Here is a 15,834-nt window from a genome sequence, read left to right as displayed (position 1 = left end):
AGCACCAGGACCAAAGGATGGCACCAGCTCTTTCTCCTGTCTCATTCCAGCTGCTGACTGGAATCGATGCTAGGAGAAATTCTTATTAGCCCTGCGGATATAAATGCATCATTACAGAACGTGAAGTCATGCACGCTTCCAGCGGTCCAAATTTAGAGCTCATTCAGTTTTTCCTTTTTAACACGAACCTTGCCACTCATTGTATGCTAATGATTCATTAACCACTGGTACATACCCAACCCTAACTCCTTCCGAGCTGGCCACAAGCCCTAACTCAGTCTTCACCTATCTTCCAAGAAAAATTTCTTCCTACCTCCAATCTCTAGCCACTAAATTATCCACTAGTAACTACTACTTCCATGATTTTTTTGGAAAACAAATCATTCAAGTTACACACACACACACCAAAAGCCTCGACACAGGCTTAGTGGCCTACACCAGATGTAGGAAGTCAGAAACTGTGGGAAGGGCAACACGTTTTGGTATTTATGTTCCCTCCCTACTGGTTTCCAGCACAGAATTTGTTTTCCCACTGGTACCTGTGCAGCCACACTACGGGCAGTTCAGAACGTGTCCTGCTTCTGCCACTGCTAGAGATTTTTCTCCTTCGTTGCTATCCATCCCATGTTACGTGGAACTGCTTTCAACTCTGACTTCTTACAGCTGAAACTGAAATAGCAAAGTCCTGATGTAGCTACAAAGGGGTGCTTGTATTTAGCTGTCCTCAGGAAGAGCTGAGCTGAAGAAAGAGCATCGTGGTCTGGTGGTGATGGGAGCCTTCACCCAGCAGCCCTAACTGCACAGAGCGTCTCTTTGAGACTTACATTTTGAGACTGGAGGGCTGATCTCTCTGTATTTGATTTATGTGCCTCAACTAAGACTAACTCCTGGTTTATCTAGCACATGACTGAACGGTCAGCATGCCCTCCATCTGCAGCACCAATGAGGTTCACCCATAAGGAGGGAAAAAAACCATACGGGGTTACAGTGCTGGGTATGGGGAGCACTGGGTGGAAAGCTACAGGAGGTGATATATGGGCTGAGAGCACGAGATGTAGTCCTGTGTGATCCTCCTCTCAAAGGAGAGGAAGAAATGGTAATTCCTAGGAAGCAAGCTTGCTTTTATGGATGCATATGGAAGCAAGCAGCTCCCATGCTGCTGTTTCACAAGATGTTTGAATAAATCTGCCCATTAGGAGCCTCTGAATTCCTGGTAACCCCACACAGGCCTGGATCGGGGCTTTCTCGTGCTCAGTGATTAAACACATGAGCAATCTTTGACCCAAGTCGCTTCAAACGTTTCAGAAGAAAGTACAAAAATAGGTTAAGAGAAATGACATTATGTGAATCTGCAAAGCTTTTCTCAACCCTCTCAACAGATGACTCTTCTTTTAAAACCACCACAAAACAAAAAAAGCAGCTCTGCGATCCAGCAAGATATTCATAACTCGGGCACTTCACAAAAAGTACAAGAGGTTAATCTGTCTTTGCACACTCTGGCTGCAAAGTGTTGGGAGCCGCAGCTCTGTGAACTGATTAAAAAAAACCCCAAAGTGTTACTTGTGTCAGTTATGCTACAAAATAGGTTGTGGTCCTATCTATCAGATGACAGAGTGGTAACACTACAGGAGCAATTAGCATTGACTGACAACCCTGGCCCGAGCTCAAGAGATGTAAAAAAGAAATGAGCAGAGCAGAGCAGCTCCCTGCCATCCACAGCCTCACTTCTACCAGGAATATGTGTAGGGTGCTGCGGGGGAACCTAGGTGCACCTAATTTGGAGAGAAACCTTTGTCCACAAGGACCGCAGTGTTTCCTTTTCCATGTACTCAGTGCTCGTAAGTGAAAATTAAGTGAGCAAGAGTAACTCAAAATAAAAATACACACAGATATTTTAAATACTGAGCCATTATTCTGGTAGATTTGACCAGACATATGGAATATAAGGTTGCTGCGTGATACGATCAAAGCTAACTCGGAGGATTAAATAGTTCTGTCAAACTGTTTCACATAAACACGCACATATTTAGCGAACCTCCACTTGCTAATCACTCACTGAAGGATCTGAGAAGCACTGGGTGTTTACAAAAGCTGACAGTCAGCTTTAACTGGGCTGGAGCAGGAGGAAGGCAGAAGCTACTGGCAGGGCTGTGGGCTGGAGGGGTGCTCTGGGCACAGCATCCCGGCGCTACCAAGCCCCGATCTCCCCATCCAGCACCTGAAAGAAAACGGGGATGGAACATGCACAGAGTAAGCAAGAATCGCTGCAGCTTTCCAAACTTCACCCAAATACGTGAACGACTTCTACTGCGTGAGATTAGAGCGATTATCTGCACCTTGATACAAAAGGAAGGGAACCCAGAGAGCTGTGAGCTGCGCTCAGCTCGTGCAGGAGCTGCCTGATATACAGACGTACTGTCCAAGTTTTGCTTTCAAAAAATATGAAGTTGTGTGCATTTTCTCAGATGTTTGTCCTTTATCTTTCGTTTCAAACGTTTCTACCATTTTTTTAATGTATCTTCCAAACAATTTCTTTCCCTATATTGTGACTCAAAAGATTTAGTTAGTATTTACTCCATCTTTCTTCTCCTAATTATTCCAAACTTTCTTATTCTTCAGGGTTTCCTCATTTTTATCTTTTGCCCATGTCTCATCTATGTTTTAATTTCTGCTGAAAGAAAAATTACTGCCAGGACAGCGCACCTCAGCACTCCCATCACCTTCCAGGAACCAGGTAAGTAAAATGCCATAACCCTCGATTCAGTATCTCAGCCAGAAATCAGTGTTTTCTAGTGACTATTGATCCACACCTGATTAATCCGTTCTATCAATAGCTACAGCAAGACTTCAAAGAATCCATTTGCCTACAGACTCTACTCAGGCCCTAATATTTAATATATTAAAATATTAAAATATTTATTTCATGGTTATAAAATTACTAATACTCTTCCCTCTCTTCCTGCTTCCCCTGCCTCCCATTGAAATCAGCTGTAATCAAATTTTAAGTGGGAAACGCTGCTCTGCTGCATATGGGAGAATATTTATACGTCCCATTTCCATAATAATTTCATTTAGTTTTTCAGGCAGAAGTAGCTTTTCCTGACTTTCCACATCAAGCCTTAATGCCTATTCACCACAAGATAAGAAAATGTTATTACACCATAACTAGCTCATGCACCAACATATACTTATCCCAACAGATACAATCTAGGCATTAACAAACAGGTTATTACCCTATTTATTAAAAATTTATGACGTGTCCACTCCTGTACCGAACACAAACCATGCACGAAAAGAGCTACAATGAAAAAGGAGGACGAAAACCAAAACTGAAGTGTTGACATACAGCAAGTATTGTAACGTTTGCTTTTCTGTCACTTCATCCACTACTTGCTTTCTTTAATTTCTTTAGGTCTAGAAGAGGAAATACCCACTAAAATTATGCACGCAACTAGCAATTAGGAATTGAAGCTTACAGCGAGGACTGCTAGGATGACACAAAGCCCCAAAGAGAGAAAAGCTGAAATGGATGCAGGAGTCATGCTAATGGAGCTACGTGGAGCTGCAACACTTTCTGCAAGGGCAGGAAATAAACTTTTGCCCCTAAACTAGGTTCTTCTCTTTTGGCAAGCAGTTATGTCCACTGCCTCCCCCCAGATTTTCTTCCTCTTACTATGAAACTGAAACCAAGCCTGTTTTACATACCAACCACAGGTAATATCGCTTCCTCAAGCACCCTGAACTTGAGCACTAACACCGAAAATATCAGAGCAGCTGGCAGCACAGGGCAAACACATATAACCCTTTTAAAATGCAATGCTACCAAAACCAGTGAGTGTTTGGGTTTTCTTTAATCGTGAGCAGCATCATCACTGTCCAAGGGGCGATGTATTCTAGCTGAGGGGTCACCCTGGGCAAGTCGTTTCTCTCTCCGTTTCCACTACCACACTTTGTTCACCTTTCCTACTTCAGTTCTGAGGACTTTGTTGTCTCAGCTCTTCACAAACAACCTCCTAATCTCAACCGAATCTCTAGCCACAACTGAATACAAGAAGAGGAATTCTAGCACTAATGTGAGTTACTGCTACGGGATCAGCTGGAGCCTGACGGCAGCAGGCTCTGTGCATTCGCAGCCAGAGCAGTTGGTTTTGATGCCGCCCAGCCAGTTTACATTTCAAATTTCAAGACAACAATCTCAAGGTAGTTCCCAGGCAGAACAGAAGCACCGGTAAAACTGAAATATATTTCAAGACAAAATATAAAATGCACAAACAAGAGGAGACAGATGACAGGAACAAGAGCGAGCCACAAGGTGAGCTCAGCCCCGGGACTGTTTCAATTCCAGATTTTCTATACATTCCCTTTAGCCGATACCTGCAGTTCAGATCCGTGTTTGCTTTTTCAAACACAGCCGTGCTTCTCCTAGTTGCTATTTCCTACCCACTGCAAACTGCCATTGTGAATTACCCTCTCTCCTTCATTTCTGTCCTAAGCTATGCATTACACGAAGCTCAGGCCCTGTACGTGAGAGCTCCTTGTGCCCAGGGAGCAGGATGCTTTTGCCACCTGATGTTTGTTGGTTTTGGTGTCCCCCTCCCTCCCACCCCCCAAAAAAATCCACACGGATGTGTAAAAATATTTAGTAGCTCCTCACATATTCAACAATGGTCAATTAATTAAGGACGTAAGGCTGTTAAAGTAAAAGCTTCGTTTTCTGCTTTTGCAGATAGCAAGCACCTATGGAGCAGGAAGGTAACAGAAAACTTCAGCCAGGCGACAGATGCATGCTGCCTTCTCCCCTCTGCTTCAGCCATGGTTGTACCATTCAGGAAAAAAAAAATGAAATCACAGAGCAGCAACTTACCTGGGTTGGAACGAGCACAGGAGGATACGCTAGCTTGTGATGTCTGTACATCCAAAACGAAAAGAGCACGATCACTGCAATTCCCATGATAGGCACCAATGAATAGAGCAAGGTATTGAACAGAGGCGGCTTCGGTGTAACCGGGTTGGAAGTTGCTGAAGGAAGAAAAAATAGCTTTTATGAAACAAAACGTAAGACGTAACTTCTAAGAAACAAAACCAAACCAGTTCTGGAAACATCTGTCATCCTGACTTGCTAAAAACCCTTGCAATCAGCACAACAGGCTAGAAATACTTGATTAAGCAGCATACTCTAATGAACAGATACATATTTAAAAGAGAGCATTTTTGGAAGTATGGAGGTAACTCCGATTTCTGTATCAGCACATCTTTTTGTGCTTCTATCCTCGCTCTTTCTAACGTGTGTGATGTGCTTCTATTGTAGGATTGCCAGAATGCCACCACCTAATGAATGAAAAAAGGATCAATACAGAGGTTTAATCTTTAGAATGTAAATAGTAAGATGTCATTAGTAAGTAACACAGGCCAGAATAACCTGCCAACGTTTCTATGCTCTGTTGATTTGCTGAAAGTAAAAATTCTCTAGCAGCAGCTGCTTCTGTAAGGACCCCAGCAAGGGCTCTGGAGAAACCCTGCTTTGGAGGAGGCTGGTGCAGGAGCAGCCCCAGACCTCTGGGGCAAGCGAGGTTTAACGAGAGCAATGAAGAATGTCAATTATTGTGTTAGCAGATCACTGAGAAACCTGACAGGCGCATCTCGTGGGCCAACAAAGACTACTTCAATCCCTCAGAAGTGTTATTTAATTTCAAGCACAACTTCCTCTGGCTATTTGGTACACAAGACATTTGGTGTTTTCACTCCAGTTATTACAATTACTCGGTTTTCCAACAGAGATTAGGTTCTTGACTGGAAGAAGATACTGAAGAATAACCCAATAATCTTTTTAGTTATCATTTTGTACCATTATTTGCTAAGTCTGGCTATCTGATTTTCTTTGTAACTTGGGAAGAAATCCTTTTGCACCTTTTAAAGGTTACTGTGTTGATTTTCAGGTCCAATTAGTTTAAAGAAATACTGAAGCATTTGCAGGCTTATACGTGTATATAAAGATAACACTGCTTATAGCCCAATAATTTATCAACACTTACAGCAGCTTAACTACACAATTAAGGTAAGATTTGACAATAACTCCTGTATCTTGAAACGTCCAATTATTTCAGATTATCCTTTCTTTTTACCCCTAGAGAACAGCTGAAGTATGCTTTATCCATTTAAATTACTTTTTCTAGTAAAGAGAGCTTTCAAAATTGAAGGAACGAACGTGTAATTTTCTAGGTTCTATATATGGACGCACACAGCTCTGTCATTCAGGAACCAGAGGCCTTCTAGCAGGGAAAACTGACCAGAACATTCTGAAAACATCTCAGCTCCTGAACATTCAGTGTTTTGGAATTCTGTTATGCAGTTTCTTTATAGATGTGTGAGACCAACTTACGTTGTGTGACCTCCATCTCTGGGAAATAGAAAAAGCGTTCATTGCACATGTTGCCTTCACAACAGCAGAAGAACACTTCAGGGCTGTCTTTTTTCTCTATGCAATCATTCCTATAAGAGGTAATAATAAAAAACCTTATTAATCTTATGTTGTCTATTTTGCTCAAGAGAACATATGCTCTAGTTTAAAGAGAACTTCAGCAAATTACCCAGGATAGCATACTACCCTAATAAGAGTTAATGGGAAGAAACAAATTAATATTTTATTAATTTGTATTGCAAAGAGATACCATTAATATTTAAACCAAAGCAGCACATTTTACTATTTCCAAAACAAAGTTCAAGAAAAACAACAACAGAAAGTTAAAATTGTTTGATTTTCCCTGCATGCATGATGCTCAGGAGCAGGTTTTGTTCCACGCAGTGACTTAATGGCACGGAAGGAGTTGTATTAACTAATGAGCTGAACTACTAAAGTAAGGAGAGAAAAAGAGCAGCCATGCACAGAAAGAGACAACTTGGCAGCAGATAACGAATTTGAAAATCTTGCAGAAATTATTGAGGAATTTATCTATCACTAAAGATTTCCGAAAAAGTTTTGTATTCTTCTTTAAAAATAATGTTACTTCCAGCACCAGCTCTTACAGTCAGGCTGTGCTGCAACCTCCATGGCATTTATTCTTTGGTGTTCGTAATCTGCTGCAGTTTGGAGCTGAGCATACTGTAACTCCCTGTTTACTAAACTGCTCTCCACTCCCAAGATAAGATTTTGTTTAATGGCTATTTTAGACAAACACGGCAGCAGGCGTTCTTATGACAAGTTAATGAGGTCTCAGAGCCAGACAAGCTCAACTATTTCCTTACTGCCCTTCCTGCATTTTATTCCTTCTTCCAGCTTCTTTTCTTAGCTCAAGGGAGAACTTAATACCTCATTTTTTTTTAGTTCAATGTTATACGTGGGACTAGTGGGAAAACAATGGTACAGAACCTAATTCTGTTTCCAATTTGAAAAATTTCCATCCTGAAAGTTCAAAATGTAGCATAAACACTATCAGTTCAGAAATTGTAAATACTCCCACTTCTTCTGCAAAGCTACATCTAAGAAGATGGTAAAAAACACAAGGTACTTTCCCATCCTGGGTGACTTACTGTTCCTAGATACTAGTAGCAACAAAGAAAATTTCTTCAAAAATTGCCCTTTGTTTTCCAGCGTAGCAGAATTTCAATTATGCTGTGCAAGCAGATTTGCAGATGCTTTGCTACTGCTCTGAGAAACAGATAATCAGAAGTACCATTCAACCTAGCTTTAAACTATCAGTAAAGGGAGAAGACAGCCCAGTGTGTGGGAAAACTCTTTATTTGGTAGAAATGACTATAATGATTTCTTCTTCTCATGCAACATTTGAGAAACACAACAGGAAAGTTTTCCAAACTATGGCTAAAAATAATTTCCGAATACATTTTAGTGATATCTATTATGCATTTATTTAATTCTCTTAATTCTCCCCATTTCTGAACAAAAGCTGTTTTGGACAAATAAAGGTTAGTACAGCATTTCAAAGAACTATTAATGCTATTTCGTTAGAGCTGTAATATTATTTCTTAAAAGAGTCATGACCTCTATTCAGCCAATAGCTAACAAAACTCAAGTCCTGCTGTTAATGCTCACAGGTACTTGCTTGACCATCTGTTATACAAAAATGACTGGAATTTTAAAATATTCTGTGTCTCTTAGAACTGCCACTGAGGTGAGCTTTACAATAAATACACAAAATGCTTCCACGTTCAGGTAAGGAACCCACACGATGCGTTGACTTTCCTATTCCAAAGACTTTGGAAAGGTGAACTGTAGATACCTGCAGTGTGGTTTCAATAACTACATGCACATCATTCGAAAATAACGAGTTGTTAAAAAAAATTATTAATGACCTCAACGTGTAAAAATTAAACACCCATTTTTAGTACGTAGAAATAAAATACGAGAAGGCAGCATGTGCTACTCTGTAAACAAGCTACGTAGTTGAAGTTGGGTCCTTACGTGAGCAAGGAAATTGTGTGTGCACGTGGATAAAAACAAGACTCCAGCTATTTATAGACTACTGTACTCATCTTTTGTCCCAGGTACTGCTGGCAGAGGAGAGCTGATATAAATTATGGACAAGCAAAATAGTTGTATTTACAAATAAACTTCAGGTTTCTAGGGAAACTTCCGTACCTGTCATAACAATTGATGTCATCTAGCCAGCAGCCTTGTTTCACAATTTCAATTGATCCGGAAATATTCTTCCACGTAGCAAAACAGTGTCGTCTTTTATCTTTATCGCCGTAACAAGGTTCAATGCCACTGCGATTTGTTTTATCTTTTTCCCAATTAGCGTTGTAGTAGATACACTCTTGTGTTTCTGATCTGCCGAGTATGGCACCTTGGGGGAACAAAAGGAACAAAAGGAAAAGTCAGAGAGCACGGGGCACACACCAACAGTCAAACAAACCCGGGATACACCCGAGTATTGCACAGCACCTGTATTGATACAGCTTCTTCCCTCCTCCCCTACCCGAAGAAAGCGAGCTGAGAGCTCACGTGTTCCAGCTAAGTTTTGAAACACAAACCAGAGATCTCCCGTTAAGTCAAACGCTGACCTGGGCGCGTTATCAAGATTTGAGGAAATAAAGAACAAGTTACAGCAACGCTTTTCCCTGAAGAGCAACAGCAGAGAAGTCTTAACATACCGAACAGCAGAGCTATAGATACAGTACTAGCCAAACAAGGAGTATTAGCTAATCAAATTTACCAAAAGGCTTTTTTTCCCCCTCTTATGTTATTACACATGCCAAAATGGAGCACGCACACCTTAGGAACCCAACCCCGACTGGTGATTGCAGTTTTCCACCTCCACCATTCCTTCCCCCAGCTTTCCTCTGCCATGTAGCCTCTTCCCCCAAGCCCTGAAGCACAAGAAGCACCGTGCTAAGGCTCCATCTGGCAATAAAAGCCAGGAGGGTTGGGGGGCTGAAGCGCTGGGGCAGCCTGTACGAACCACGCGGTGCCCCCATGGGGCTAGCACACCCGTGACCCGTCTCGACAGCTGGTGGTTGTTTTTTTCTGCCAGCCCAGTTTTCTTAAAAATAAATGTTTCCGCGCTTCTGCTTGAAGTTTGTCTTTCAAATTACTGGTATAATGGATCCCTTGATGCCTACTGACAGCCTACCATGAGGATCAAAGCATTAACAGACCGAGGCACCTCTAAGCAGAGCTAACCTCATTGTTTTATGGTGATCTGAAGCAGCACCCTGGTTTCTGCAAGGTGCAGGGCTGCCAGGCTGTAGCAGCACTCGCAGATACCAGGTAACAGGGAGCTGACAGCTTCCAGGGAGATGTTTCCAGTGGATACTGCATTTGCATGTGTCTGAAAGCACCGATGCACTTAGCCGAGACAGGAGGAACAACTGGCTTTTATTTCTGTTTTTATCGTGTAAACACTGCCAAGAAGGTGTCATTAATCTTCGTCCAAGGTTTGACATTTAACACATTAAAAACATGGAAAAAAAGAGAGAAGGATACAAAGGAGCTAGAGGCAGAGCTTAAAACTTCCAAACCGAGGGACTGCCAGAGGATGACAAGGCACAGTTCCTCTGCTGGCACCGTGCAGATGGGCAGGTACTGAAGATGTGATGTTACCAGATGTTCTCCGTAGCAGTGTCACTCAGATCCCTGCACATTTACCTGTTCCTCTCCTCACACGTACCCAAAACAACCCGGATTTGTGGCCACCACCCCGTAGCTGCACCCAACTCACCCCTTCCCGCTGCCCTGCAGGACAGAGGGGCTGCAACCCCGACCCCTTGGCGCCCAGCTCTCCCCAGCACCACCTTGGTGAAGGTGGCAATGTGGAAAAGAAAGTTCTGCCTTTGACGCATTCCCAAAATAGGCCGAGGATGCTGCTTACGCTTTTTGGGACAGAGCCTGGATGTTGGAGGGGAGAAGCGCGCGAGCCAGCTGGTGACACGGCGAGATGCAGCCTGCGAACTATTGCGTTCTTTGTGCTGCAACGGCCTGACCTTTACAGCTCCCTGCCACGGCAAGAAACAGATGAGGCAACAGATTGAACAATTTGGTTCTGTCAGTGCAATAAAGCAGAAGTCCTGGATGTATCTCATACGTGCCATTCCTTTTCTTCTGTTGCCAAGCCTTGCTCGGAAGGACCATGGACAAGCTGAATTGGATGAAATCCTGAAACTGCAGGAAAATTAAACTTTGCGCAAGTATTTTTTTCTACTTGTTTTCTCTCCAGTCAGCTTTTCTCATTTGTTAATGCCGTGAGTTGGTTCAATCTGACTGACCTGCAACCGAGGCACTGGGTTAGTGACTTGGGATCTGACCGGTGCACCTAAACCAGGGTGCCTTCTCCAGGGGCTGTGGGGCCATTTGTAGGAGACTGCAGGGACGTACAGACACACTAGGGCACTCCTGATTTCTCTTTCAAAGTAGAGAAGCGGGAACAAGGTGAAAGTGGGGGAAGGGAAGGAGAAATGAGACAAAAAAAGCAGCCCTGCGACCACAGCATGAGGAAAGCATCTGCTTGTAACAGCCCTGCTGCCCCTCTGCAGGAACCAGCTCCTGGAGGAGACGGGCAGCTGGCGCTGGCAACACAACCAAACCTCTTCGGGTCCCAGCTGAGGCCCAGAACCAAACTCCTGGACCCATCCTGAGCGCTCAAAAATTGTTTTCTCATCAAATTGTCAGGTCCTTGGGAAATCTCTTCCTGCATCTCAACATGGAAGAAGCCACAAGCGGAGCTCTTACAGGCTGAACTTAAAGTCTGAAAGCTTGTGAGTCTAAAAACATTAAAAAAAGAATATTCAGATATATCAGAGTTTAGTTTCAGCATGTTAAAAGCAAATATTAAGCACTGTTACAGTGCAGTTAGCATGCTGCTGTGCCACTAGACATTTGTGTCCAAACACAGCAGCTGCAGGAAGAAAAAAGAACCAGCGTTTGGCAGTGAACTTCTGAACCGCTGTTAATAGAGGATACGCTGGAACTGTTCGCAGGACAGAAAACGACTTCATTAGGGCGTACAGCAGCAGTCTGGAGAATCTCACCTTTGTAGGGACTGGAAGGGCTGACTGCCATTTTTTCAAGCAGGACTGTGTGAATTCCTGAGACAATTTATCACCGGTTTGTGGATAGAACTGGAAGTTTGTTTTCCACCTGGTACTTGTCTGAGGGGCACCTACCCAAGGCCAAATGGAAATGGCAGGAGTGCAATGTGGGCAGAGTAACCCCACCGGTATCTCATATATCCATCACATTATACCTGCAGGTGATTGCACTGTAAGCACTACTGAGCCTGTTGGTACGGAAATTAAAAAAAAAAAAAGGGTAAAAACCCTCAGGATGCTGTCTCTGGCTGCATTAGAAGACTTGGGCCACTGTACAGGTACCTCTTCGAGTACCTGTCCGCACACATTGCTCCAGGTGTTTCCACAGCCACCTCACCGATGCCCTCCAGTCCCACAGAGCCATCCGGGACCGGGCTGCAGCGCGGCGTGACGCAGGGCGCGCTTTGATGTGTCCGCAACCAGGAAGCAAGTTTTTATCACGCCGTGCTTCTGATAACACCCAAGGCAACGTTTCTCAAGAGGAAAAATAAAAGAGGTTATTTTCAACCCCACGCAGCAAGCGGGGTTACAACGCAGAGGATCTGCTCTGTCCTCCTTACGCACGATGAGATGCCCCGAAAATATTTCGTGGCTCCTTTGCACAAGGCATCGCACCGATTGTCATCGTCGTTCTTCCTGCTCGAAGGTCAGACCAACTTCTGTAAGCTGTGCCAAAGTACATTCATTAACTCCGTGCACAGCAGCAATTAACTTAAGCATGGCAACAATCAGGACAAAGATAAACAAGCCTGGAAAGTAACCGGGCACCTGAGCTGCTGCCACGCTGCCTCGGACAGAAGATGCTGTCATTTTTCCAGCAAGAATTTCTCTTTGAGCTCCTCCTTTTTAGGATGCTCTACCAAGGCTGGCTTGCAGTTATCAGAAAGTTACTGGGGAACGATGCAGAAACACCACTGAAGTGCTGCAGCTCAGCATGGAAGCCTGGGAGACTTCAGATCGTTTTTTTCCTGAATACTTTGGTTTTATGGTGAAGTTTCACTGAGTATTTCCAGGCACAGCAGCACACTGTTCTGGTAGGAAAGGTTTGGCAGAGCTGAGGGCTACCCACAGGTGACCACAACAATACAAACTGAGATACCATCAGAGGAAAGGATTAAGGTTTGGGAATCCGTAGCCGAGGTGACCTTAAACATGCTGAACACCCGGGTCTGGAGGAACTCCTCGCTTGGCCATCCCCGTGCAGAAGCAGCCACTTGACCTTTCGACGTTCAAGCCTCAGTAAGTAGCCGTGCCAAAGGAGCCATCCACCCCGTGCCCCTAAAGGAACAGCCACTGCAGGAGGTGTAGTGGAGGCACCTGAAGGTCTCTGAGCTCTTGCTCAAGGAAAAAAGCTGATTATTACTGAATATACTGATTGTTGGAGCTACTTCTGCCATGTGTCCCTCCCTGCAGTCAGCCCTGTTGTTACAAAATATTAGCAAGTCGGACCAGGACTTTGGAGAGAACTTCTGTTTTCTGCCCTGTGCTTCCCAATCCCTTATTTAAGATTTGATGTTTTAGGAGTTGATGTAAGGAAGCAGAGAAGGAAAGCTGTGGTGCCCAAGCCCAGGCAACGCCCCTGTTCTTTAGGGAGCGTTCGAGGTGCCAGGAGTGGCTGCTCAAGAGCCACCACTGGTGCCTATAGCACCTGCAGCCTCACCGACACAAGGACTGACATCCTCTGGGAACCTCTAGAAATTTCAAGTTAAGAAGTGTGAAAAATAGCACTTGACTTCAAGGGAGCACACCAAAACAGAGGCTGATGTTTTCAAGTTCAAACACGCCGTTCCTGTCAGCACAAGGTGCGAGCAGCACGGAACAGAAGAGCCCTCTCATCTGCCCCCTAACAATTCTGTAGGGGAGAAAAGGCTTGAAAGACTGTGAGCTGTTTGGGGTTTTGAAGTGTAGCCTTGGGACCAGACTCACCTCATCCATGCTGGTGGCTTGTACAGACATTCCCGGTCAAACGGTGCTCCCCCAAACAACACAGAAGGAGTAATAAAGGCTGATAAAAATCTACTAAAGAATGACACTGGGCTCAGCACTCAAAGTTTAAACTCTGCAAGACTTGGAGGCCAATGCCTCTGATTCAGAGGCTCTTTGGACTCAGCCCCGGTTTACAAGGAAGCGAGAACGAGGAACGTGCCACACGTGGAAGGACAGGGCTGGCACTGAGGGGTCCCTTCCCGCTGCTCCCCACAACGATACTGGCACCCAGGACTGTACACAGGCTTGAATGTGTACAAAAACCTCGTGTAAAAACTCAGCTTGGTGCTTGAGGTGAGAGCAGTGACCACCTGGGGCTGTGCCCTACCCTGTCGGTGTGGGTGCTACCACAAAGCCACCTACCTGCTGGCTCCGGGCTGCCTCTGACCCGGTGACACCAGCCACGAGTGGCACGGCATCGCCGACCAGAGCGAGTCCTCACGCAGGCTGCCACCTGTGCAAGCCCCTCTGAGCTATGAAACTTCATAAGGACTTCCCAGACATGAACTGCAGAACATGAAGAGCATCCTAGAAGAAAAATCCTGCAGCCTCATGGCTGATGAGGACTTCTAATTGTTACTCACTTAATGAGAAAGTATAATGAAGTTTCACAGGAATGGTATTTGGCTTTAAGTTTCCTTATCTGATTAGACTGTGAGATGACAAGACCAGTGAAATGGAGTTTTTTTCCCAATTTTTTCCCATACTGTTTATTTCATAAATCTTCCAGGATGCCCTTGAGTACGCTCAGCACCAACCTTTCACCAGTCCCTATTTATTTTGTACTTATTTTTATTTTTTATTTGCTTTTATTTATTTTTATTTATTTATTGTTATTTTTTTTTTTAAACTCTCAGCCTGTTCTTTTGCTTACGCCTGCCCCGGAGACCTCCCAGGCTGCCGAGCTTTGGCCAGGCTGTGCCAGCAGCCGCAGACAGGCACAGCTGTGCCCAGATGGCAGCCGATCAGCGTGAGGGCAGGCTCCACACCTGTGCAAACACAGGGAGGCATTACCTCGGACACACACGCAAGCAGCAGGGTGGGGGAGAAAAGGCAGGGTCCGGGACTGCAAAATTCAAGCCCTGAGCGGTTCACTAGAGCTAGAAACCCTTCCTTATCCCCCCATCTCTGACATATTTATGGAGAATCAACTCCAGCGTCAGTTCTGATTTCACATAGTCCATGATACGGCTTTTTTTTGTATTTTCTTTCTCATCCTCCTTTTCATTTCACTACCTCATCCCAACAGGAGGCCTTTCCAAGCTCATCGTCCTCCAACAGGCTGCCCACAATCACTCTTCACGATGAAACGCGTCCCAAGGGCTTGTGTCCCATCAATGTTGGTTCTGTTTGCTGCTCCCTCTGAAGCCTTTTAGGACTGCAGGCATCACAGCCAAATCCCATCAGCAGCTCACAGTACCTGCTATAACACAAGGCCACAGCTTGAAACATTTCTTAGTTGTCGTGGAATCAGAAAGAGCCAACTCTGCTGCACAGCCTCCCAAACAGCTGAACTGGCACAAACGAGTGGAAGTAATTCCTTCCTTCAGCCACTGAACTTAAATAAACGTCAAACTGCAGCACTACACATCTGAACAAACACCTATCAGCATAAAATGCTAATATGGTTTTGACTGCTCAACCCTCGTCCTAAAGCAAAAACCTGCCTAACCTTGAACTTCACTGTAGTTGTTTAATTTCTACTGTCCATCCCTATATATAAATTATACATTTGTATTTATATTTTATTACATATATAAAAACAAATGGATTTTTTGTTCCAAACTTGGTGCAGATTATATTAAAAAAAAAACAGCAAAACTGCCTCTCTACCTGTAGCTAAACTGGCTGTCACTTGGAGAGGATTTTGCTTGTCCCCTCTCAGGCTGCCTCACGTTTCTCCCTGTATCAGACTGTGAACCTGCAGATTATGTAAAGGTTCCCCTTTCATACAGCTTGAGAGAATCTGTATTTTTACAGACAAGAACTCTGCTGATGTGGCAAGCACATACTCAAGCTTTCAAGCTCCAAAGTCAAGCCCATCTCTGAGCCATGGGGCACAAGCTCCCAGCTTGAAGCAGGTGGCTGTGACCATACAAACCTGGGCTGCAGCTCGGCCCCAACGCTGCTCTTCCTCCAAAAGGATCAGGAATAAGCTGAAGGGGGGAGACAAGAGTGCTCTGCTGGAAGCACCTCGTCCTGCAGCTACTTTCTTCCCTGAGAAAATCAGGGAAACCCAGCAGCCAGCTATCAGAGTATTAATTAAGTAAACATTTTCACCATATGCAATGCTCGCCATTTAAATAC

General features: G+C 44.3%; 1 protein-coding gene across 2 annotated transcripts in view; it reads right to left on the bottom strand.

Moving 5' to 3' along the window:
- The window catches only part of ACVR2A (activin A receptor type 2A), a 55,100-nt gene that overhangs the window by 17,688 nt on the left and 21,578 nt on the right, over positions 1-15,834 (bottom strand). For both annotated transcript variants that reach the window (XM_032190327.1, XM_032190328.1), the window contains exons 2-4: positions 8,594-8,801; positions 6,380-6,489; positions 4,865-5,019 (exon numbers count right to left, since the gene is read on the bottom strand). In XM_032190327.1, the coding sequence (XP_032046218.1) occupies positions 4,865-5,019; positions 6,380-6,489; positions 8,594-8,801 (473 nt within the window). The remainder of the gene's footprint in view (positions 1-4,864; positions 5,020-6,379; positions 6,490-8,593; positions 8,802-15,834) is intronic.

The sequence above is a fragment of the Aythya fuligula genome, chromosome 6, assembly GCF_009819795.1.
Source record: "Aythya fuligula isolate bAytFul2 chromosome 6, bAytFul2.pri, whole genome shotgun sequence".
Classification (NCBI taxonomy): Eukaryota; Metazoa; Chordata; class Aves; order Anseriformes; family Anatidae; genus Aythya; species Aythya fuligula.
The sequence above is the reverse complement of the archived record's forward strand: the minus strand, read 5'-3'. Positions and strand labels throughout refer to the sequence as shown.